This window comes from Polypterus senegalus, chromosome 1 (genome assembly GCF_016835505.1).
Source record: "Polypterus senegalus isolate Bchr_013 chromosome 1, ASM1683550v1, whole genome shotgun sequence".
NCBI classification, from domain to species: domain Eukaryota; kingdom Metazoa; phylum Chordata; class Cladistia; order Polypteriformes; family Polypteridae; genus Polypterus; species Polypterus senegalus.
In genome coordinates, this window is record NC_053154.1 from 333,262,749 (window position 1) to 333,286,350 (window position 23,602).

Genomic DNA, 23,602 nt, shown 5'->3' on the forward strand with positions numbered 1-23,602 from the left:
TTTACTGAGGTGCTTCGGTTTATAACGCCTTGCGATGGTAACACGTTGAATTTTGCGTAATTGCTGCTAATACATTTTTTTTTTTTTTTATTGAACCCTTATCATTCATGAACGTTCCTCAATCAAACATTTTAATTTTTTTTACCTTATTTAAAGATTATTCTGCTATCCCACTGACTCGAGCATTCCAAAAATAAGGAAAATTCAGCCCTTAAAAAGTAATGGAAATGAAGAAACACCTTCTGAGGTCAGAAAGAACTGACAAGCAGCAGAGCTGTTTGGTTTTCCATCCATTTTATGGTCTCTTAAATACGTGAATTCTTTTTTATCATTTTATTAATTTTATTAAAAGCCCCACCCAAGAGAAAGAGAGCCAGCCAGGTCAGCAGAGTAAAACTATGTAAGTCAGTACGTCAATTCTGCTGAGCTCACAGTTGCATTGAGGATTGTCCACGATTAATGAACTTCGGCCACTTTAGATGTTTGCTGCTGTTGTAGCCCCGTTGTGTTTGTTGTCAGAAAACATGAAAGACAATAAGAGATCCACAGCTCCAAAGTAGAGGGCACCGTATAGAAAATGTGCAGGCAGGCCCGTCTCGTACCCGCGATCTCTGCTTACGCCATCGTGCACTTTCTTGTTCCTGGTTTGCCGTTGTCCTTCTGAAAACCGCAGGGCCTTTCCTGGTAAAGACACTGCCTGGATGGTGACCAATGTGTACTCCTGTTTCTGCATTCATGGTGCCCTCACAGGTGCCATGGCCACTAACACACCCACAGACCATGATAGACACAAACGTTTGGGCCTCACGCTGTTGACCACTTGAATGGTCCTTTTCCTCTGACCCAGAGAACATACCGGCTGTTTTTTTGTTTTTTTTCCCAGAAACCATTTGAAATGTTGACTCGTCACGACCACAAAACGCACGACCGCTCTGTGCGACTGCCCGTCTGAGATGAGGCCGAGCCCAGAGAAGTCGGCGGCGCTTCAGGACGGTGTTGATGTGTGGCGTCTGCTTTGCATGATAAACTTGCATTTGTAGGTGCAGCGGTGAATGGTGCGGACTGACCACAGTTTACTGAGTTGTCATGATAGCCATGAGAGACACAGGATGGTTTGGAAGGCTATGACATCTTAGAGCTTGGAGGTCGAACACCATTCATCAGCGTCCTTCACGCCCTGAGATTTGATCCCATTCCTTCAAACTCTTAATTAGATTGTGGTGAAATGCCCAAAACTCCAACCAGTTTGTCTTTGGGGAACGTTGTTCTCAAAGTGCTGGATGATTTGCTGACGTACCTTTTGGGGTGTTTGGTGAGCCTCGGCCCGGCCCTGATTTTGAAGGACGAGGCTCCTTACATACCAGAACAGGACTTTATTTGTCCTAATCTACTCTGTGCCAACGCTTATGAAACGTGGACTCTTACCGTATGTACTCACATATAAGTCGGGTCATAAAATCAGACCCCGACTTGTACGCCCGTTCAAAAATGCGACACTTATTTTTATTTTTATTGTTGTACATCTTCTTGCCTCCTCCAATCTCGCACCCGTTTCTCAGACACATTGAATTTTGTGCCAGCAGCGCAGTTACCAATTTCTTTCACTACTTCGACGTTTAATTTAACACCAGCTTCATATTTTTTTTTTTGATCGAATGCTCCATCGTAGATAAGGGATGACCTTAACAATAAAGGTGTTTAAAGGGGTGAGATACAAACAGCACAAATCAGTGCAAACGTCGCTTCAGAATAGTGCGGGTATCACCGTGTGGGCACGTAGGCACAATAGAGAGAGCGAGAGGTGAGGAGCACACGCTGACACAGCGCATTGCCGCACCACATAGAAGTAAAAGGCCGTGTGCCCCGTGGTGACACTCTCAGGTGGGCGGCATATCGTAATCTCTGGACCAATAGCGGGAGTTTTTCTGCATTCAACTTATATAAGCGACATTATAAAATACCAGAAATGATACGATAACAGCAAGTCCCGAATTATCCACAAGTATACACGGTACTTGAAAAATTGATGACTACGACAAAAAACGATGCAGTTGATAAGTCGAACTTGAAATCCTGCGTCTGTGCTGTTTGAATGCCAGTCAAAGTCAATTTGCATTTCACTCCCTGTTGGCGGTCTTAGCATTTTCCATACCGTCCAAACTTTTTTGTGATTGGGCTTGTAAATTTGGATCCGTCCATTCCCTGACCTACATTTTCTAGTTCGGTGGTGTTGGTGACACGGCCTGTCCCAGTAGTGTTGGACACAAGTGCTGAACCAGCGTAGCCAGGATGTTGTATGGCACACACACTCCTGTCTCCTCATTCCCAGCTGCCAAATTGATGTGTCTTTGAAATGTTGGAGACGAACAGCGTAGACAAGGACAGAGCATACAAATTGAGATGTGTTTGGATGAGGAGAGATGAGCTCAACCATCTAAGATGAGATGCGAGAAGAAAACCAGGTAGACAAAGACAGATGGTACAGACTGCACTGGCACTGACACTGGCACTGGCCTGGGCCTCCCCGTGTAACACTCACTCACAGCACTCTTCATGCTGACCTGCCATAAATGCTTCTCTGTGCTGAGGTCGTGGCGTGTCGTGCTTTCTGAGTATGAAGTGAAATCGGAAGACTAAACAGTAGTGAGTCGTCAAAAGTGAAATGGACAAATGTCACTCTGCACTGTCACACCCCTGTTATTTATTCATAGATTACCAATCCCAGTCTGCCATCTGCTTAGTTGAGGCCGCGTCCCTGCCATAGAAGACGTTGCTGCGATCGGAGCTGCAGTCAAATGCAGTGACTTGCTGACTCTCGGGGGTCTCTGCAGCCCCCCGTGCACAGCAGGGGTCTGTTCTGAATGTCGTGTCCCTCGCTGTGGATTTCTGAACGTCACCAGCTTGTCTGCCGTCTCTCATTGTGAATTTGTTAGTAAAGCATCTTTGATGAGGTGACGTAATAATTAAAGGCCGTACGGTGCGTTTTCAAAGCAATAATTCATTCAGTGTGTGACAAACTTAATGGGGGGTGAGGGTGTAAGGGACCGTATCCGTCTGTTAATGTCGTGGGTCTCAAGTTCAGACCTGTGGGACCCCTGGGACTGCAGGTTTGTATTCCAGCTACTCTCACGGGGGGATACTTGATGGGGTCTTGCTCGTTTTTTGTGTGTTGGTGCTATGTGGTAATCAGTACGTCATGGGGGGGTTCAACAGATTGTCCCGTAATCGTGAAGTACAGGCTCGTGTGTTGTTCACCTGCACAAATTGGTAAAATTAGAGGGGGGGTGGAGGGTAAGCAGCATATATAAAGCAGTTCATTTATGGGCGACGCATTCCTTTAAACCCTCCTATTTATGAAATTCTGGTGCCACCAGTGATGTGACTAATTGTGGCATCTAAATTAATAATATAAGCACTACACGGAAATAAATGTCAAAAATGAAACAGTTTAAAAAAAATATCGTATAAAAAAAAAAAAAAGCCACAAAACGAATCCAAAATGACGGCGACTGTGTGACCCACTCATCCCCTGCCACACCGCGCCTTTGTAAGTCACACAGGATGACAGACTCGATTACATAAGCGGTTTATGAAATTGTAATTGACGAGACCCCTACTACGTACATCATGACGCGGACCTCGCCGTTTAGGCTCCCCAGGGCCCTACCAAGGAGGGACGCTCTTGGCAACTGAGACCATAAGATGGAGTGAACACCCGGTGGGACGCTCGGCTCTTTGGTTGTGGTGGGCCACCCCTCACCTGAGCCACAGGGGCGTGTCATCCGCCTCAGACTCGCCCGAGTTGACCACGATTGGCCGACTTTGCGTACCACGATGCTGTTCACCACTTTGTGACACGTGCCGCTGAGCGGGTGCTTTCTCTGTTTCCTTTGTCTCTTTTTGTCACCGAGTCATTGTCTTCATGCTCAGCAGCTTCTGCTTGCTCATTCATCCCACCCCAACTTTTTAGATGATGGTCGCTCGTCGTCAGCGTGCAGTATGTATTTATTTATTTATTTTTTATTTTCTATTTTTCTGTTCCCCGTACCTGATCACTTGTGAATGCTAACTGCCTCTGTCATGGTTGCTTTTTTCTCTCTAATATGATGTGGGCTGTGGAGTTCAAGTGTCACGACTGACCTCTGGTTAGCTATCTTCTGTAACTCCTGATGACCTCCGTGACGGACAGAATGTTCTGTTTATTCGACTTCCTCTTTTATTTTTTTTCTCTTTCCATTTTTAATGTAGAGGCTTCCATTCTAAAGAATGAAAAAGCAAATAAAGAAACACTTTGCTAATAAACAGTGCAGCTCTTTTCATTCTCGTCGGTCAGCGAGCGGCTCCTACTGGTCACAATGAAGCCTGGGTTCAAAGTGCACGCGCCTGCTTGCCTTGGTTTTGTTCTCCTGACTTGTTAACTGTGACTGTGATGAGGCAGGCAGGCCTATCTGGCTGTCCTCTATTGCCATATTGAAATGTGCGGGTTTAGTTGTGACGCATTGAAACAACGTATTACAAAATCATTGAGCTTGTTGGCGTGACAAAGATGGTGGCGTGTGACGGAGTAAATATTCCACTTTTTAACTGCTAGAGAGCTACAGACTGTGCAGATGGCATCTCTGCAGCTATTGGCCAGACTGACAGAAGTATGCTGGGTAAAGTTAGGTGTGGCGTCACGTGTGGAGCTCCTGGGAATTGTGGGATATTCCTCATTAACTCTTTAATGCCATGAGGGTGAGTCAGAAATGATCCGCACTCCGGCTGTAGAATTTATTTTAATCAACTTTCAGAAAACTGCATGGCTGACACTTGAACTTCTGTCTGCTCAGCGCCCGTCGCTCTGCCACGGATGTCAAACTGTCCAGCTCCGTGCCTACAATACAGTCTGCCTTCCTCACCAGTTTGTCCCTCTTCTTTATGCTGCCTCCCCAGCACACCACCGCGTAGAAGAGGGCGCTCGCCACAACCGTCTGGTAGAACATCTGCAGCATCTTATTGCAGATGTTGAAGGACGCCAGCCTTCTAATGAAGTCTAGTCGGCTCTGTCCTCTCTTACACAGACCAGCAGTATTGTCAGTCCAGTCCAGTCTTTGAGGATTTGATGCTTTAATTCAGACATCACAGGCGGCTGCAGATTTACTGAAGAGAATGCTAATCCTTTGCATATTTAGGGTCGTAATAGTGGTAATAAATTGAAGCCACACAATGGGGTTTTAGGAGATTCAGATGATCCACAGTATTAGCTGCGTGTTTCTCTGTTGGTCGAGTTTTTTGCTGTATAATGGCAGAAGGCCGCCTTAGCACTACTTTTACGCTTGGCTCTTAGTATAATGAGCAGAGCACCATTAGACGTTTAGGGGGACAGGCATTCAGAGATGTAAGAAGGAGCAGATTGAAGGCTTACCCACCATTAGTAGCAGTCAATTCTAAAAGGCACCGGTAACCAGTGTAATGGCGCCAAGACTGGTGTGAGGTGCTCAGATTTTCTTGTTGTAGTTGAGATTCTTGCTGCTTCGTTCTGCACTAATTATAATTGATTTGATGTCTTTCAAAGTTCAAGTGACCCCTGAGGGGTCTCGGCATATAAAAGGAGAGACTTCATGTTGGGCAGGATGAATGTGTGTTCATTACACAGATGACAGTGACTTTGTGCCCGCTAGTCCCTCTTTGGCACAGTGGTACACTAGTAATGTCTAATGCCACCTTGACAGTCGAAGCCCAGGCCCTTGATGAAGAGTACTGAAGTGGATTGAAGAGCGTCCCGTCACGTGTGCCACTCTTCTTGTCACTTGTGTTTCCATGTCTGAAGTGGTGGGGCAGCACTGGTGTAGCAGCATCCCAAATGCCACGCTGCTTCTGACATTGATGGTGGCAGTGGGCCAATATCGGATGTCTTGTCTCACTTCACTCCCTGTGCTCACAGCTGAGCAGAAGCTTCACTTTTGGAGGGTCGCTGCCAAGTGAGGGTGACCTGCGTGGGCACAGCTAAACACTGAGCTGCTTTGCAACTGTGGACTGGCGTTCTGAACGTGTGAGGCTTGAGCCCACCATGCCAGTCCTCCGGTGTTGTAGAGAATGAGAGCAGAGGTGGGTTTGGTCACCGATGCCAAGTGTCGTCATGCCAGCTGCCCTTATTCTTGCTTAATCACTCTAATCTGTTGCACTGTGTTGGGGTGGTGGCTGGGGTCCCATCTGTGTTTCTGCCCAGAGGTGCGCTGGTCAGCAGAGCTTCATGGGGTGGGTGTGCTTTATATTTTAAGGGGCTGCCCAGCTGGGTGTTGTGACAGAAACCCGCTTGATGCGATGAGATGTGAAAGTGAGGGGGTGCCTCTGGTCCATTTAATCAGCTGATTCCTTGTATTTGTCTGCCTCTCAGTGGAAACGAGAGCAGGAATTTGATTTACAGTTACTAGAGCGGGTGGTCCAGGGAGACGAGCAGAGCAAACCACACAGGGACGACGGGCTGCTGGCAGTTCACTCTGCGCCCACGAAGGAGGCCGACTTGGAACCTCAGGAATACGACCTGGACATCAGCAGAGAGGTAAGGAGACCCGAGTCCATTTCATGTTGTCTTGTCGTGCTGCCAGTGTGTCGCTCCTCGTTTTCACTGCCATTGGGCGTCCCGCCATCAGCCATACCACCTGCACCTCTGAGCAGGGCATCCACCTGTTTGGGCCTGGCCAGGACTTGAATGGGAGACCATCTAGGAAAAGTTTGGGTTGGTGATGCCAGCAGGGGGCACTTAACCTGTGGTCTGAATGTGGATCCCAGTGCTGTGACGGGGACACTGTGCTGTGGAAATGTCCTTCGGATGAGACATAAAACGAAGGTCTTGACTCTCTGTGCTATTTAAAGATCCCTGGGCATCCCTTGTAAAGAGTAGGGGGTATTGTAGTGTCCTGGCTACATTGCCCACCATGGCCTGGTCATTCTGATCCCCTAATTAACCCTTTGTCTCTCTCTCTCTCCCTCCTTCACCAACTAACAGCTCATGTGTGGTAAGCGTGTGGGCGCAAAAATGGCTGCCGTCATATCATCCAGGGGAACACCATACATGGGTGGTGATTTGAAGTGGCTCCCCACTCACTGTGTGAAGCCCTCAGTGTGTCTTGAAAAGCGCTGTACAAATGCAACGTCAGTGCCGTCATCTTCTTCCTCTTCAAACACCCGATGCTAAATGGCGAGCCCTCCACTCATGTCAGGGACTTGACTCTGTATTTCACCTGGCAGTTTAGATGGCGGAGTGTCGCTGCTCTTTCGCTACACAAATTTATTTCATTTAAAATTGTTTTATTTTTCAAGTGGAAGTGTATATACGGTGCTATGTAAAAGTCTGGGCCCCCCTCGGAGGTTGTGTGATAATTTGCTCTTTCTTCTTAAGTGAAGATCACAGCAATAGGCCGCTTTTGTAACTAGAGAAATGTAGACAAGGGGATGATGTGGTTTATCAGACCAAAATCCTTAGTGCAGCATTACTGAGTTGTATGAAATACAAGGTAAAAAAAATAGGATGTGCAAAAGTTTAGGCACCCCATTCAACTGCATTAATCTGAAGACCGGTAGACATTTAATGCTGACAGGGTGCAGCACAGAATTGCTTTGATGAACTCATTAGACCTTAAACTACAAAGACAGACACGACCAATCGTGAAAACGGTTATTTAACGGAGGTGATTGCTAGTCGTGCTTGTCCTTGTCGTGCGGCAATATGGGAACCTCTAAAGAACTCTCTACCGACCTAAAAATGAAGAGAGTTTGTTGTTATGAATTAGGAGAAGGGCACAGGAAATGATCACAAAGGTTTGGACCGTCGGCCTCCACACTCTTTAGGAAATGGAAGGCCAAAGGAACAGGAAAGATGTGGGAGGCCAAGAAGAATATCTGAAGGGCACAGCTGAAGGCAAACCACAGAGCACCTCCAGAGAGCCACAAGAAGATCTGGCTGCTGATGGCGTCCTTGTACGTCGTTCCACAGTCCAGCCCACAGAAAAAGCCTTTTCTGAGTCCTCACCACAAGAAGAGCCGCATGAGGTGTGCAGAAGCCAGAAACATTTTGGGGGGAAAAAAATCTTGTGGACAGAAGAGACTAAGGTCGAGTTATGTGGACACTAAGAGGCGCTAAGAATTGGCGAAGAAAACACCCAGCATTCTAGGAGAAGAACTTGCAGCCTGCTGTCAGATTTGGTGGAGGGTCCATCATGTTTTGGGGCACAGGAACTGGAAACCTTGTTCAAGCTGAGGGCTGCATGAATTCCTCCCAGTATCGGCAGATTCTTGGCGAGAATGTTCGAGAGTCCGTCACAAAGTTGAAGTTATGCCGGGGTCGGATGGTCCAAAAGCACCGCTCAAAATCTACCAAGGAATCCCTGCAGAGGCCCAAGTCCAGTGTTCTAGAATGGCCAGATGTGAAGGTCACTGAAAACGTATGGAGTGATTTGAAGCTGGCTGTCCACCCTTGAAAGTCCTCAAACCGGACTGAACTGGAGGCATTTAGTAGGCAAGAAGGTCCAAAATACCAGTGGCCAGAATCCAGGGGCTTGTCGGTGGCTGCAGTGGGGAGGGAGGCTCGACTAAATACTGATGATGGCACCCAAATTTATTTACCTGTCGATATTTTTGTTTATGTGCACATTAAATCGGTTCTGTTGATCCAATAAAAGAATATTCCATCCATCCATTATCCAACCTGCTCTATCCTAACTGCAGGGTCACGGGGGTCTGCTGGAGCCAATCCCAGCCAACACATGGCGCAAAGCAGGAAACAAACCCCGGACAGGGCGCCAGCCCACCGCAGGGCACACACACACACACCAAGCACACACTAGGGACATTTTAGGACCACCAATGCACCGAACCATGTCTTTGGACTTCCAGACCCCGCGTGGCTCAACACTCCTGAGTCACAACTGAGTCTCTAGCACCGCGGACCCCCTCACTTTTGTCCCATTTTGTGATGTTTCTGCTAAAATCATTGAAATTCCCTCAAAACTCGATACCCCAGAATGACAGTTTTAGAAATGTTGACGTATTTGTTAAAAATATTAGAGGCGAGTATCTCATTGACGTGAGCTTTCAGAGCCTTGGCTTTGGCTTTGGCTTCGGTTCCCAGGCGTCCCATTTTTTGACCTCCTCTGGTCACTGACGGTGATTTATTTCTAGTGACACTCGGGGCACTTTGGACACTTGCAGGTTTTTGAACCCTTGGCTGTGCTCGTACATCTGCACCTCACTCTGGCTTGATTAAGTGTCACCTCGGTACGTGACTGTCGAGGGCGTATGGCAGCTGCAGCCACCAAGGACCCCCACAGTGTCGTGAAACTGGAGAAGTCTGAGCTCTCGGCTGGCAGTAAAAGGTCTGCCCGCCTCGTCTGCGTCTGATGTTTGTCTGCCTTGTCTTCTGTGTTTGTATAATCCTTGTGTTTCGAAATCAATTGTTTTGGGCCAGAACTGCAAGTCTAATGGCCGGAGATCGCCTCCTACAGGGAAGAGTAAGGAACACCAAATGGGGAGCCTTCCCAAATGACTGAATTAATTAGCGGCATTGACGAAGACCAACCTGATCATTTAGTTCATTCTGAGCATCGCATCTGGAGGAGCCCACAGGCACCTCTCATCACCTGTGCTCTGCCATTGCACCAAGGTGGCCGCGTCAGGTCTGAGGAACAGCTGAACTGTGCCAAGTCCACAGACGTCCATAATGCTCAGAGCGCTGTGGGCGGTGGACTCGACCGGAGATTCACAAAGCAAAGACGACTCAGGAGTGTCTTGGGGACAACTCTGAGAATGTCCTCTCATTACCCAATTGAGCATCTCTTGAGAGTCCCGACAGCAGCCGTCCACTGATGGTCTCCTTCCGAGCCACCAGATCTTTAGAGGACCTGCAGAGAGGAATGACAGAGAATCCCCAAATCCGGGTGTCACATCAGACCCAATGGGGCTGTGGGCTGGAATGGCTGCCGTGTCCCCAAGTACCGAGTGAAGGATCTGGACATTCGTGTCACTTTGAGAGTTCAAAAATGTCATTCTGGAGTACTGAGTGCTTGAGGGGGAACACAAGAAAACGATAAAAAGCAAAGGCATCTGAAGACTTTCTAAAGGCGCTTTCTACGAGTTTAACTACGACTGGCACTTGCACCTCCTAATGGATTATGCCAAGGGCAGAGGGCGCTACTGTACATTAGGTGCATAACTTCTTCATAAACACTGCATATTGGTCACAAAGTCACCAAAGCCCCCAGAAACAAAGGTGTAAACCATTAGGCTTGAGAAGCTGACCCCCTTGTGCCAATTGTTCTTCTCCTTTGAGAAGACTGGCACCATGATGTCACCTGCACATTCACAGGTGCCATGCTTTGTTTGGCAGTGTTGCCACTTGCTGATTTTGTTTGTTTATTTTTTAACATTTATTAATATTTGAATGGGAATGCCCATCCAAGATCAGTTAGTAGGGGGCCTGGAGTGCCACGGTGGTGCCCGCTTGTCGTGTAGCTGGTTGAGTTCTGAATGGCAAAGGTCTCTAGGGCCGGTTATTTGGCCCTCCATTGAGCTGCACCCCAATTCTGATTGTCCTCAAACCTCTTGTTACGACTTAAAGCCCGTGTGAACCGCATGTGTGCCACCTGGAGGCCGACGCGGCAAATGACGACCACAATTGACCTGATATTGAGCCTTCATCAACGACCTCCAAGGCCTCAACATCTCATGGGACGAGGTTGAAAATCTTAAATCGCACTCGATGGAGAGCCCTCGTCACCCAATATGCCACTTAGCGTGGGTGGGGAAGAAGCAGATACTGTGCCCGTTGTTAATAGTGAGCCCCCCTCCCTGTTGTCCTGGTCCTCACAGCCGCTGCCCTGTTTGAACTGATGAGCTCCCTTGTCTCGTATTCTTTCAAGCTGCTCCTCTTTTCGTGCTCGTCGTGTGCCTCGTACTTCCTGTGCTGCTCATTTTGTGTCATCCTTGTCATTTTAAAGATGTAGAGACAATAAAGATGGAGGGGGACACAGAGACCAGAACGGCCCCACAGGACTTGAATACTCGGCATCACACGTAGATTTCTGTTTCACGTGCCGTCCCGAGTGATGGATGGCAACAAATCCATAAGGACTCGTGGCCAACATCGCTAAGTGACACTTGGTGGCAGCAAAGGCCACCCCTCAGATTATGGCCACAAAACATTGTTAGTAAAGTTTGGCCTACAGCTGCATGTGTGCCCATTCTGGACTCCGGTGTGCCCTCTCTGTCCTGGCACAAGGCCACATTGAGTCCCCCGAGCTGTTTAATTTCATAGGTGTGGGCAACACAATTGTGCATCGATTTTCAAAAATAATTTGGGACGCAGCACGTCAGTGGGTCACTGTCCCCTATCCTAGTGCAGGGTTTCTCAATCACTGGGTCGTGGGCTGCCGCTGGTGGGTCGCAAGTTGCTGTCGTTTAAACTGCGACTGTCCAACTCGATTCACAAATTGGAGGGACCCATTGATCAAAATGAATTCATCAAGGGGGTCCCAAGCCAACCGCCCCAACCAAGACCCTTGGTAGATTTACGAGTTGCTGTTGTGCACAATTCACCAAAGGGACTCTAGGGACTTGGCGCCACCCACTGATCGTACTCAATTCATCAAGGGGGTCCCAAGCCAAGAGTCGCAGAGACTTGTATAATAAAAAGGGGGTCCCGACCCCATTAAGATGTATATATCTAAGAGTAAAGACGCGGTTTAGTGCCCCTGCCCAGGTCCGTCTAACAGCCGTGCTCTCTGTTGCCCCCTAGCTGTCCAAGCCCGAGAAGGTCCTTATTCCCGAGCGCTACGTGGACTTGGAGCCCGAAGAGCCTTTGAGTCGGGAGGAGAGGGAGGAGCGCCGTCGCAAAGTGCAGCGAATTAAAAGCATTCTTGCCAAATCGAGGTAAGCCAGCGATGAAGAGCGACGTGGCACCGGGGAGAGGACATCCGTGGATCCTGGCAGCTGGACTGGGCACTGACGCCCCCCGCATGCTGCTGCTGCTGACCACTCTTTACCCTTTGACCCTTCCCAGTGTGCAGAACGTGCAGCCGGCGGCCCCCCTGGATAAGCGGATTTCGGTGGACCTGGACACGGCGCTGCAGGAGCAGGAGCGGATCATCACCATGTCGTACGCTTTGGCCTCGGAGGCCTCCATGAAGAGTAAGCAGGTGGCGGGTGAGTGCTGAATGTATTTATTTTAATTTTTTTTTGATATATATAGCGCCTTTGACCTGACATGGCAGCGGGAAGGCCGGGACGGAGCCAGCGGGCCGAGCCCATCGTCGCTCCTCTTCTAACCCACCTGCCTGTCGCTTTGTGATCCTTGCAGCTCAGCAGCAGCAGCAGCAGCAGGCGTCCCAATCCAACTCCGTCTCTCCTTCTGTTGCGCCCCTGAGCAACGGATTTCACTACACGTTTGTCTAGTATGAAGAAAGTAAGGACTAACTGATTATTTAACACACTTAATTTGCTTCCAGCTTTGCTAATTGTTCTAACATCACGTTTGCACTTAACAATTCACAGCAGTCGGTTTATTAGACAATTGTAATTTTAAAAAGTCTCATCTCGGAGCGTAATGTAAGCAAATGATTTCCTCCCATTATTGTCATCAACATGTGCAGCTCAGCCTGGCTGCGCCGCGCGGTGCGAATTGTGTGCAAATTGCTTTCCTAATTGTGCCTCTGCTGGGAAGGGGGGTGCAGACGGGGGATCTTTTGTATTCTCTCTCTCTCTCTCTCTCTGTGTCTCTCGCTCGCCCGCCTGCCCGCTCCATCGCCGTCTCTCCTGGCGTCTGCTTGGGACTCGGTGGCCGGCCGGCGGGCTGGCTGGCTGGTCTCTGCTCTTCCTCTCGCTGTGGTGCCTTTCATTCTCTCCTCTGCTCTGAAAAGGATTTGGGACTCCTGGAAAAGCAAACAAAAAGTGGTACTGGGCACCGACACTCTGGAATGTTCTCCCTGTTAGAAAAAGGGTCTTGACAGAAACGGGCCGTTCAGCCATCACATGCACTTTATTAATGCAAAATAGCATCAGGTCACACTTTGAAATGCCCCTAGAGTCCACCTGTCCACCGCATTACCTGGCATCACGTTTGTCTGGGCACAGAGCTGTGCCGTGTAACTCCAGAATGACCCCATATGAGAGAGCGTGTCCTCGGAAGGACTGGCACCGCATGGCACCAAAGTGAGTTTGGTGACCGACAGATGGACCTCTCATTGTAAACAATAAGCTGTGCCCCAGGATGAAGTGACAGAAGGACCCCCGTAGAGACTGGCAGTAGGGATGTGTGTGTACCTGGTAACTCCTGAGTGACCCCATATGAGAGAGCGCGTCCTCGGATGGACTGGCACCCCATGACACTTAAGTGCATGATGGGGGAGGGTCCGCAAGCACGTTTTCTAAGTAGACCACCGACACTAACGTTTAGCATTAAGGTGGCATGCAGCCGTGTGAAAAAGTAAGTACACCCCATGGAAGTCATTGACTTTGAACAGGCAAACATTCAATCTTCTTACAAGCAGGGCCTACAGGTAAAGGTGACAGCTACTTGAAGAAATGGCGCATCAAACTGACATGGGGGTCTTCATTCTCAAACTCACATGGGGTGTTCATTCTCAAACTGACATGGGGGTCTTCATTCTCAAACTGACATGGGGGTCTTCATTCTCAAACTGACATGGGGTCTTCATTCTCAATCAAATGCTTTTCTCACCTGAAAGAAGTAAGACCACCCCTCCATTTATCAGCACTTCAAATCCATCAGATTACAATCAGGTGTTCCAGACGAGGTGCCAGTGATCAGGACCCCCTTAGGGAGTCTGCGGGTGGACCTGGCAGTCTTATTTTAGGTGCAGATATCGAGGGTCTGGGGTTCTTTTTGCTATTGGGGTGTGTGATGCCATCATGCCAAGATCAAAAGAGCTCTCCAGGACTGTCCGGAAGAAGGTTGTGGATGCCAAGGAGTCTGCCAAGGGACTTCAAATCACTTGGCGATCCTTCCACTACGAGTGGCACACATTTCAAATGACTGTCAGACTGGCCGGCTCAGCAAATTCAGCCCAAGAGGTGACCACATGACATGAAAAGAAGTCGCCAAGAACACCAAAATGTCATGTTGGGATCTGCAGGTAACTCTTGCAACAGTTGGTGTCAAAGTACAGAAATCTGCAAGCAGAAGGGGATTTGCACAGATATGACCAGCATGCCAGGTGTGCCAGGGAAAGCCTTTGAGTTTGTCAATGAACATCTAAGGCAAGGAGCTGGCCATCTGGACAGGTAACCGCAGACATGTCTGGCAGCATGTCAGGAGAAGAACCTCACGCCAAGTGTGACGCTTGATGGTGGAGATGTTCTGGTTTGGGGTTGCCTTGAGGCCTCAGAGCGGCGTGTGAGGAGAATGTGAGGCCGACTGTCCTAAAGCTGAAGATGAGCTGGAAATGAACCTTTCACGACCATAATGACCTGAAGCACACCAGTGGGTCCACCAAGGAATGGCTCAACAAGAAGACATTGAGGAGTTGTGGACTCAACGAGTCAAAGGTCTGATTTGAAACGGGCGGACATGTTTGAAAACCCACAGACTTCTTGTAACTGAAGGATCTGTGTATGGAGCACTGGTCTGTTGTTGGAGACTACAAAACGCCTACAAGAAGGGTCAAAGCCAGCTTCTGAGGCCAAGGGTGGACGTTTCCCACCCAGTAGACCATTATATATACACCACGTGTGCTAGCCGTCTAAGACTGGCGTGGACCTCGGCCTGTGTGAGTGTCAATTGGAATTCATTTTGTAATGCAGGTAGCAATAAAATGCATTGCTTTTTTCATTCCAACAGATGGTGCATCACAAGCATTTGTTGTAATAAAATGAATTACTACAAATGTTTGTGATGCAGAACTTGTTGAATTGACAGACATAGCAACTGGACAGACACATGGACACGCAGACATTTATCCTTTCTCAAGCTATGCTACTTTTCCTAAGATGGCATGTAATGTAATTGCTTTTGTCATTCCAACAGATGGCACATCACAAACATTGACACCGTTTTTGAAATCGCGAAGTGGTCAACGTGGGGCCTCAGGGGTAACGTTTGCAGTGCACCTTGTAGTGCATTTTCTTACCGAAGATGTTTGTGAGGTGCCATCTGTTGGAGTGACAGACATAACAGCTAGATGGGCACACAGAGACGTATTCTTTACTTAAGGTGGGTTCGTATTTTGTTGAGTAAACGATCGCTTGTGTTTTGCACCTTCATCTGTAGGTGAAGATCTGCAGTTTGACTGTTCAGATGCGCTGAAAGTGTTCAGAGTCCATGGGGTGTACTTACTTTTTCACAGGACTGTAGCTCCCCACATACCCATTTGTGCCCACTTGCAGTTTGTGGTCCCAGCTGTCCTTCACCTCGGTGCTCTCTGCCAGTTCAAGCCCCTGGAGCAGGTGTGCCCCTCGCTCTTCCTGCCCACGCCCAACATGATTTTGGCCATTTCACTCCTAACGGGGTCCTTGCCCGGTGCCCCCTCCCTGCCTACACTGCTTGTTTGCATTTCCAGTTCCCGGTCTTTGCTACCTTTTTACTTTTTCCTCGAAGGTCATCCGTCATTGGAGAAGTGACAGCCCTACAGCCGGTGGGCCACCAGTCGCCTCTGCCCAGTTTATGGCGCCTTTGTCTCTCGGAGTGTTTGCTAAATTGAGTTTCTTCTTCTTCTTCTCTGTGTCATTTAGCCAAAGCAGTGAGTGAGCAGTGAGGTGCGGGTGACGCTCGCCCATAGAAGACGCTGGCGTGGAGCCCCCCATGCAGCCCCCGTGGAGTGTGGACAGAAGGTGGCAGCTGCAGGCGATACAAGATGACGTGTGACGTGTGTGTGACGTGTGTGTGTGTGATTTGATTTTAAGGGCTGAGTGAAGTGCAGGTCTGAATCAGTGTGTGTGGACCCCGTTAGGCCCACCTGTATAGCGCTGTACATAAACTCGAGTTATTTTTATCTGAATCTGCACTGCCATTTCAAATTCCTTTGTAGTTTGCCAAATGGATTTTATTTTTGCTGATATTAACAATCGGGGGAGGGAAGAAAAAAAAAAAAAAAACCACCTGAATATTAAAAAAAAAAAAAAAATTATACAAATGGACTTTTACTTTATGTAAATATTAAAAATATTAACGAGTGGCTTTACTTCCATGTCTCTGTCTGTTTACTGTGTCATGCCACCCAAAGCCATGGCAGTGCCAGGCTGTGAGTGTTCAACGGGTGCCATCGAGATGCAAGTGAGTGCCATTATATTGCATTTCATACGATGTTGGTGACTTAAGAGGGATGTTGGCCACGTGGATGGGCCATGGAAAGGCAGTGCCACTTTCAGTGCCACGACAAGGCCGGCTGGCACAAATCATTTATACTCGGCTTGTGATAAAGAATCGTGTGGTGCCACATGCAGGTTGGCATTCACTGTGGGTTGTTGTAGCGCCCGAGATGCCCCATCTGCTCTGGGGGTCCGTGGGGGGTCTCAAAGTAAAAGGAGGGGAGAATTGATGGTGCTGTGTTAATTGGGGGGTACAGAGTCCGGGAGCCAAAGGGTTAAGGGCAGAGGAGACTTTTCATGGTGATGATGTCAGAAGTCGAGTCCCCCAGGGGGTCAGTGCCGGGACCACCGCTCATTCTGATGCCCCTAAATGGTCCGACGATGAAACCAAACTGGGTGACGTGGCAGAGAATGTAAAAATGATGACAGAGGACCTTTAGTGGGCGTAAACGGAAAGAACTGCGGTCGGCCCCTTGGAGAATCATGACGGGCAGGTGCCCTCCTCTGAGAATCGCTGCCAACTTCCCGACGGCTAAAATTTGTTACTTTGCTCAAACCACCCGCAGCACCGCATCACGGGACGCTTGGCAAACCGTCCGCGGCCCACTGCCGTTCAATACAGGGGCGAGTCGCAACCCAAAAGCCACAGTTTAAGAAACTGGGACATCGAGGGTGTAAAACTAAAACCTAACTGGGGGGACACCATCTAAGTGAGATGCCATCGATGGGTGGTCCGCACTACTGCTTACTGTGTATAGACGAGGGTCTTGTCATCTTAGGGAGTCAAGGTTGGGGGGCTGTCAAAAAAACGGGGCCTGTTGAAGCCCCCTGCGGGACTCCTTGTGTGATTTTGGGCTGCACTGACATCAGTTGTCCTCGTTGACGTCCTGAGCCCCCCACCAAGGAGTGAACGACCCTTCACTGCCAAAATAAAAGTCCCTTTCAAACCAATAATGGTGTCTTACCCCAACACGCCACTCCTCGGGGGGGCTTTCTTATCTACGTCAGCTGAGCCCCCAAGACTCTCCTCTGCCAGGGGTGTGACATTTTGCCCAGGGTAGCCGCCACTTGTCTCTCGCTAACCTCGCTGGGAATGTTGGATGTTTTCCGGTTTCCGCTTCCACCCTGGTGGCTCACAGTTGCTTCACATGCCGTTTCCTCACCTTGCCTTTGACCCGCGCCTATGAGGTACAGCACATTGGCCAATCTTTTTAGAATTGTACCCGGTGCCCATCTTGAGTCCTCTGTAGCACCCTGGTGTACATCTGAACACACACACACACACACCATGGGGGCATCGCCGCCCCTCTTACTCTCTCCTATCTTTGTAAAACGGTGGCTACGGGGTCCGCACCTGTCTATTCAGAATCCGCTCCACGGGGGGCTTTGCTGTTGTGCAGCACAAAGCGGTTTGTCCCTCTTAACACTTGGGGACGTCACCTTTGTGCTTTCCTCAGCAACAGCATTTGACAGCAGGAGACTTCCAAGCCTCTCTTGAAGTCGGAAAAACTCGTCTGACGCCTTCACCTCCACAGCTGCGGGACCGACAGTGGCCATTTTCACGCTGCCCCCCACCAGTGCCATCCTCGTCACAGGGAGGGCTGCCGTCACAACAGAGAGACAAGGCCGTGTTTTAAAACTGGAGACTCAGTATGCACTCCGGGGGGCACCGGAGAGGCGCCTGGCATCACCTTCATGTGGAGGGCCGCTCAGTGACAGACTGGCAAGCCACCACAATTAGCTGGCAGACGTCTGTGGCGAGCCACAAGTAGTGACAAATGTTAAAGCAACGCAAGTGAATTTGTATTGAAAAACAAGCATCAGGGCACAGCTGACAAACGGGCACAGCTGACAATGGGCACAAGAAACTGCATCAAAACAGTTGAAATAAAAAAGCCATAACTGAGCAGAATCGGCGGCACTCATAAAGTGCTCATAAACATTTGGTCCGCTTGTGAAATAAAAATCAATGTTTTGCTGTCCTCTGACGTTGGCACCTCGCAAAGGTCAGGTTGAGGAACCCAAACACTGGCACAGTGCCTTGCCACACCCAATGAAGCACCTCAGGGTCCCGGTTGGCAGCCCCCTATGCAGACCCGTAGTCCGGTCCAATTCCACCCATCTATCATCTGAAGCAGGCGTTAGGTGGGTGCCCCCTTGGCCTGGTGCTGCCGCTCAGGTCCTCAACTGTGAGGGCATAAAATCACCAAAGGTGCTCAGTTTTAGTGACATCGTTCGGTTCCCTTTAATAATAATAATTCTTTACATTTTATGAAGTGCTTTTCTCACGACTCACGCAGGGCAGACCTGGCACTCGAGCCCCTGATGTCCTTACAGTGAGGTGGCACTGTGACCAGAGTGCCACATCACAAAGAATAACAATCGAAGATAGGCGCTGTGAGGTCACAAACCGATGACAAGGGGTAACCATAAGTGACACTGCACAGTGACGGACCACCGGCTCACAGCGCGGCTTTGTTACTCGCCCCATATTATGCTGGCATTGTGACGCATCTTGCTGCTGCATTGGCATTTTGTTGGTGGGGTAGGAAGGCAAGATGACTGCTGTGGGGTACAACATTCTTTGTCCTTGTGCCCGTTTTAAAAAGGAGTTTTAATTTTGGCAATAAAACTTTTTGGGGTTGAGCTGGCCTCCTCAAATGGCGGCCCAGAAGCCAACTTCTGTTCCCAGGGGAGCAGAAGGCCACCTTTTTATTCCCGTGCTGGGGAATGGCTGGGCCGCCATTTGAGGAGGCCAGCACAACCCCAAAAAGTTTTATTGCCAAAATTAAAACTCCTTTTAAAAACGGGCACAATGACAAAGACGTTGTACCTCACCAACATGTGACTGAATGCACTGGGCACATCACGGTGGTCCGGTGCCACGCGCTTCAGTTCTGTGTCAGTGTCTGAGGAGCACCCCACACCCCCCATCCCCCGTTTGATTCCTTTCTCACTTTGTCCTCAAACTGTCTTTACAGCTTCCTGTTTACACACCATTGGTTGTTTTGGTTGAAGGCTCCGCCCCACTCATGAATATTGATGAGCTGTCAAAGCGGTGACTTTTTGGCAGAGTCCTTTTCTTTTATCCACAAGATGGCAGCACTGCACTGTCCTGCGTGCTCCTCACACTTCGTGATGGCGTCAGAAACCTGAGGGGCACTCGGGCTTAACGCTTTCATCTAAGCCCCCGAGACGCTTGGGCTTAACGCCAAGGAGGTTAAAGGGGCACATCGGGTTACCTGAATGACGTCTCCTATGAAATAACATTTAAGTGCCGTCTTTTACTCCGTTCTCGTTTGTCATGGCGACGTGCTGAACGTTCATCGACATGGCAACTCTGTTCCTGTGATGACACATTGACCTCTCCTAATGTGGCAAGTAAAAGGTTATTAAAGACCCCCGTGAGGACCACCATGATGGTTCTGGCCAATGTGTCTGCAGGTGCTGCCGCTATGGTGGCCCACTGCTGTGCTGCACTCTGACAGGTTTGAGCTTCTCGAGGGGGGACGATGCCACCTAAGACCACCAAAAGGGGGTGTGTGGGTGTAGACACTGCATGGGGCGGGGAGAACAGTTGGAAAACTAGCTGAGGGGACAAAAATCAGAGGTGTGAGACCAAGGGGGTCCGGGACCTGGGGGGGTTTACTAAAGGATTGTAACCTGAAAATTGAGAAGGGGCAGCAACAAATAAGCACCACGCTGGCACACTTGGACCATCACCCGTCCTCTCGGGCTGCCGATGGCGCGTGTGCCCGGCTGGCCTGCCCTGGCGATGCTGGCGTGCGTTTTGTGTTGCCGATTCCCGAGTCTCTCCAGATAGTTTCATTTTTTTTTTGGATGAGTGAAATGACGACGAGTCCCTGCTGTTCATTTGAACGTCGTAATCTCATCCCCTCGTCATGCCAGGTTTGCTAGTGGGGGGACTTGACCACGTGTGACGAAGTAAGAGGGTCCGATTGATGCTAAAATGTGGACTTTGACATCAAAACGATTACAAAGCAAAGACCAAAATCACTCAGAAATGCTGCAAAAACGTGTGCCTCTGTGATCCCGCCCCCCTTCTTAATCTTCCAGTGCATTGAAGGGAATGGCAGGGGGTCTCGAGGCAGGGGTAGGGGGGGCTCGAATGTGGAGTCCCAGCACATTGAAAAACAGAACACCAAACAGCCGCCTCTCTCAAACCGAACGACTGACGAAAGAGAAAACCAAAATGGAGTCGTTTACGGCGCGGACCCCCGACACGAATACTGTGTGGGAGCCCCCAGTAGAAGGTTTTGGCCGTCCTGTGACGACACTTCCTGGTCCCTGGTGGCATCGCTGCACTTGAGTGGCTCTGCCGGCACACAGAGGGGCCTCAAACATGGAGGGATGGACAGATGCCACTTTGTGTCCCGGAGGGGACGTTCCTGTTGTACAGGTGCTCTGTGTGTGTGTGTGTGCGCGCACACTCGCTGGCCACTTTATTAGGCACACCCTTCCAGTACCCGCTCGGACCCCCTTTTTGCCTTCATTACTGCTGTAATTCTTCATGGCGTTGACTCCAAGTGCTGCCCACCTTCCTCAGGGACGTCACCCCACGGTGACTTGACAGCCTCGCGCACATTCAGCTGCACATCCATGATGCGGACCTCCCGTCCCCCCACCTCCCAAAGGTGGTCTTCTGGTTTGAGATCTGCTGACTGTGGAGGCCATTGGAGTCCAGTGACCTTATTGTCACGTTCAGGAAATCGGATTGAGATGACGTGGTGGGTTACCCTGCTGGAAGATGGGGACACTGCGGTCATTAAGGGTTGGACACGCTCAGTGACAACACTCAGGTCAGCTGTGGCATTTAAGTGATGCCCAGTTGCTACTAAGGGGGCCAAAGTGTGCCATGAAAATACCACAGACACCATCACACGCACCAGGATGGACCCAACCATCTGAATGTCACAGCAGAAGTCGAGACTCGTCAGGCCAGGTGACGTTTTTCTAATCTTCTATTGTCTAATTTTGGTGATTGAGCTGACAGGAGAGCCCCTCGATGTGGTAGCCCACCTGCTTCAAGGTTCGACGTGCGTTCAGAGCTGCTCCTCTGCCCACCTCGGTTGGTTATGTGAGTTCCTGTTGCCTTTCTGTCACCTCAGTCTGCCACTCTGCCCATTCTCCTCTGACCGCTGGCATCAACGGCGCACCGCCGCTCACCGATGTCTTCCTTTTGTCGGACCTTTGAGATGTTTGTGCGTGAAGATCCCAGCCCGTCTGGCACCAAGCACCATGTCCCATTCAAAGTCCCTTCCGATGCTCAGTTTGAACTTCAGCTGGTGGTCTCGTCGATGTCTGCAGGCCGAGGTGCAGCCCTGTGATTGGCTGAGAAGAGATTTGTGTCGACGTACCTAATAAAGTGGCCCGTGTGTGTATTTAAACCCTCCACGCCTATGACTTCATCTCTCCCGTGATGATGGAGAGCTGCGGCTGGCAGATTGGACCACCGGTTTGTCATTAAAGTCATTAAACATTTGACCAGGCTTGAGGTGTCCACTAACAGGACAGACATGCTGGCTGGCAGACGTCTGAAGTCCCCAACATCATCAAGATCTCAGTAATGGAGTCGATCGCTGCTGTTGCTGAGTGAGCCAGGATGATGTCACTTCTGTCTCTGGGCAGTGAATTCAGGCCACCCTTCCATGTCTGGGACACACACACACACCTCAGTTTGAATTGTGCTGTGCCCCTTTGTCATCGTCTCCTTGCTTGTCCCACTCCGTCTGATGACACCCATCCAGCATCTGAAATAAGCGGTTTGTGCCAGTGGCCTGCAGAACCCGTGGCACTCCCCGTAACTCCCTAGGAGATGTGACACTTTACGTGACGTTTATAAAGGCCGTCGACCAGTCAGCTCAGACTCCTTTCTGCCTCGCGTCCCCTTCTCTTGTGTGATGTTCATCTCCCTCCATGTCTTCACCGTCTCCATCTTTAAAGCAGCCGCTCCTCTGATTGGGTGCCATGGAGCTCCGCAGTGCCACCTGCTGGATGTGAGGGTATTTCAGAAACGGCACTTTATGTTCTCGGATGTTACAGAAGTGCTGTAGGTGGCCCTCCTGTCCTTCACGGTGGCCCTGTGACAAGTCGAGGTGAGCGGACACTCGGAGTTAATGGTCGAGTAACGAGCCAGAGGCCCAGTGTCACCCGCTCTGTGGCTTTCTCTCCCAGTTGGTCTGTTCTGGTGGTCTCTACCACACTGCCCACGTTTAGCGACTCCTGACTAGTCGCCTCCCTTTTATTTTCACTTGTCCGTTGCCCACCACGTGAAGTTATCAATCGCTGGCATTAAAGCTCGTTCAAGTGGGGGCACATAAGTCACAAAAATTGTGTGCCATAGAGAAACGCAATCGGTGGTCTGCCTGAGGTGTTTCTAATTACGAAACGGCCCACCGGCAGGGGCACAGATGTGCATGGGAGTGGACATTTTGGATTTGGCACCAGTGGTCTTCATAAAACGGGGGAAACCAGTCAACCAAACCCAATCAAAGACCACAAAACGAAACCAAGAAATGCGAACTGCGAAAAATCAGGAAACGGGCTCACGATGCCAATCAGGAGGGGCCGACCAAATGGGGGTGGTCCTTAAGGTGAGCTCAGTGGGCGGTCCTAAGACAGTGAGTGGTCCTTGAAGTGGGCAGTGCTCTGACAGTGGATGGCCCTCCAACAGTGAGTGGTCCTCTGACGACGAGTGGTCCTCAAGCTCGGCAGTCTAAGACAGTGAGTGGTCCTCAAGGTTGGTGGTCATCCAACAATGAGTTGTCCTTGAGCTTGGTGCTCCTCCAGAGGCGGATGGTCCTCTGCCAGTTAATGCTTCTCTAGAGGTGGGTGGTCCATTGATAGTTGGTGGTCCCCCAGAGTGGCAGGGAGGCCCCGCCCCTCACATTCACACAATAACAAACACCAACTCACTGAAACGCCACTCGTCGGAGACAAAATGCCCAGCGAGAGAATTTGGTGGGCCGGGGGGGGCTCCATGCTGATGGCAGGAGTGACACCCGAGCGCCGCGGGGTGGACGTGTCGTTCCATCGGCACTCGCTTGTCGTTCTTCAAATTGCTGGCAGACCACCCCGGCCCCCCGACTCCGCTACACAAACATTTGGATTTTATTTTTTCTCTTTGCGCTCGCTTTGCTGCCTTCTCTGTTCCTCTTTCTTTATTTTCTCTCCTCACCTTTGGTTGACAGTTGGCGAGTACAAAGGCAGCGCGCCGAACGCCCGCCCGGACATCAGAGTGCCGGCAATTCTGTTTGAACAGGCGCATCGATCACTTTGACCTCTT

The 23,602-nt window shown here is 49.9% G+C and overlaps 1 protein-coding gene across 10 annotated transcripts in view; it reads left to right on the forward strand.

The window, feature by feature from the left end:
- The window catches only part of plekha7b (pleckstrin homology domain containing, family A member 7b), a 294,855-nt gene extending 278,772 nt beyond the window's left edge, over positions 1–16,083 (forward strand). For 8 of the 10 annotated variants that reach the window (XM_039738638.1, XM_039738648.1, XM_039738674.1 and 5 more), the window contains 5 exons: positions 6,377–6,541; positions 11,771–11,904; positions 12,035–12,177; positions 12,332–12,436; positions 15,721–16,083. In XM_039738638.1, coding sequence (XP_039594572.1) covers positions 6,377–6,541; positions 11,771–11,904; positions 12,035–12,177; positions 12,332–12,426 — 537 coding nt within the window. In that variant the 3' untranslated portion in view covers positions 12,427–12,436; positions 15,721–16,083. The remainder of the gene's footprint in view (positions 1–6,376; positions 6,542–11,770; positions 11,905–12,034; positions 12,178–12,331; positions 12,437–15,720) is intronic. The other 2 variants (XM_039738665.1, XM_039738713.1) reach the window with 1 other exon arrangement.
- The last annotated feature ends 7,519 nt before the right edge of the window (positions 16,084–23,602 follow it).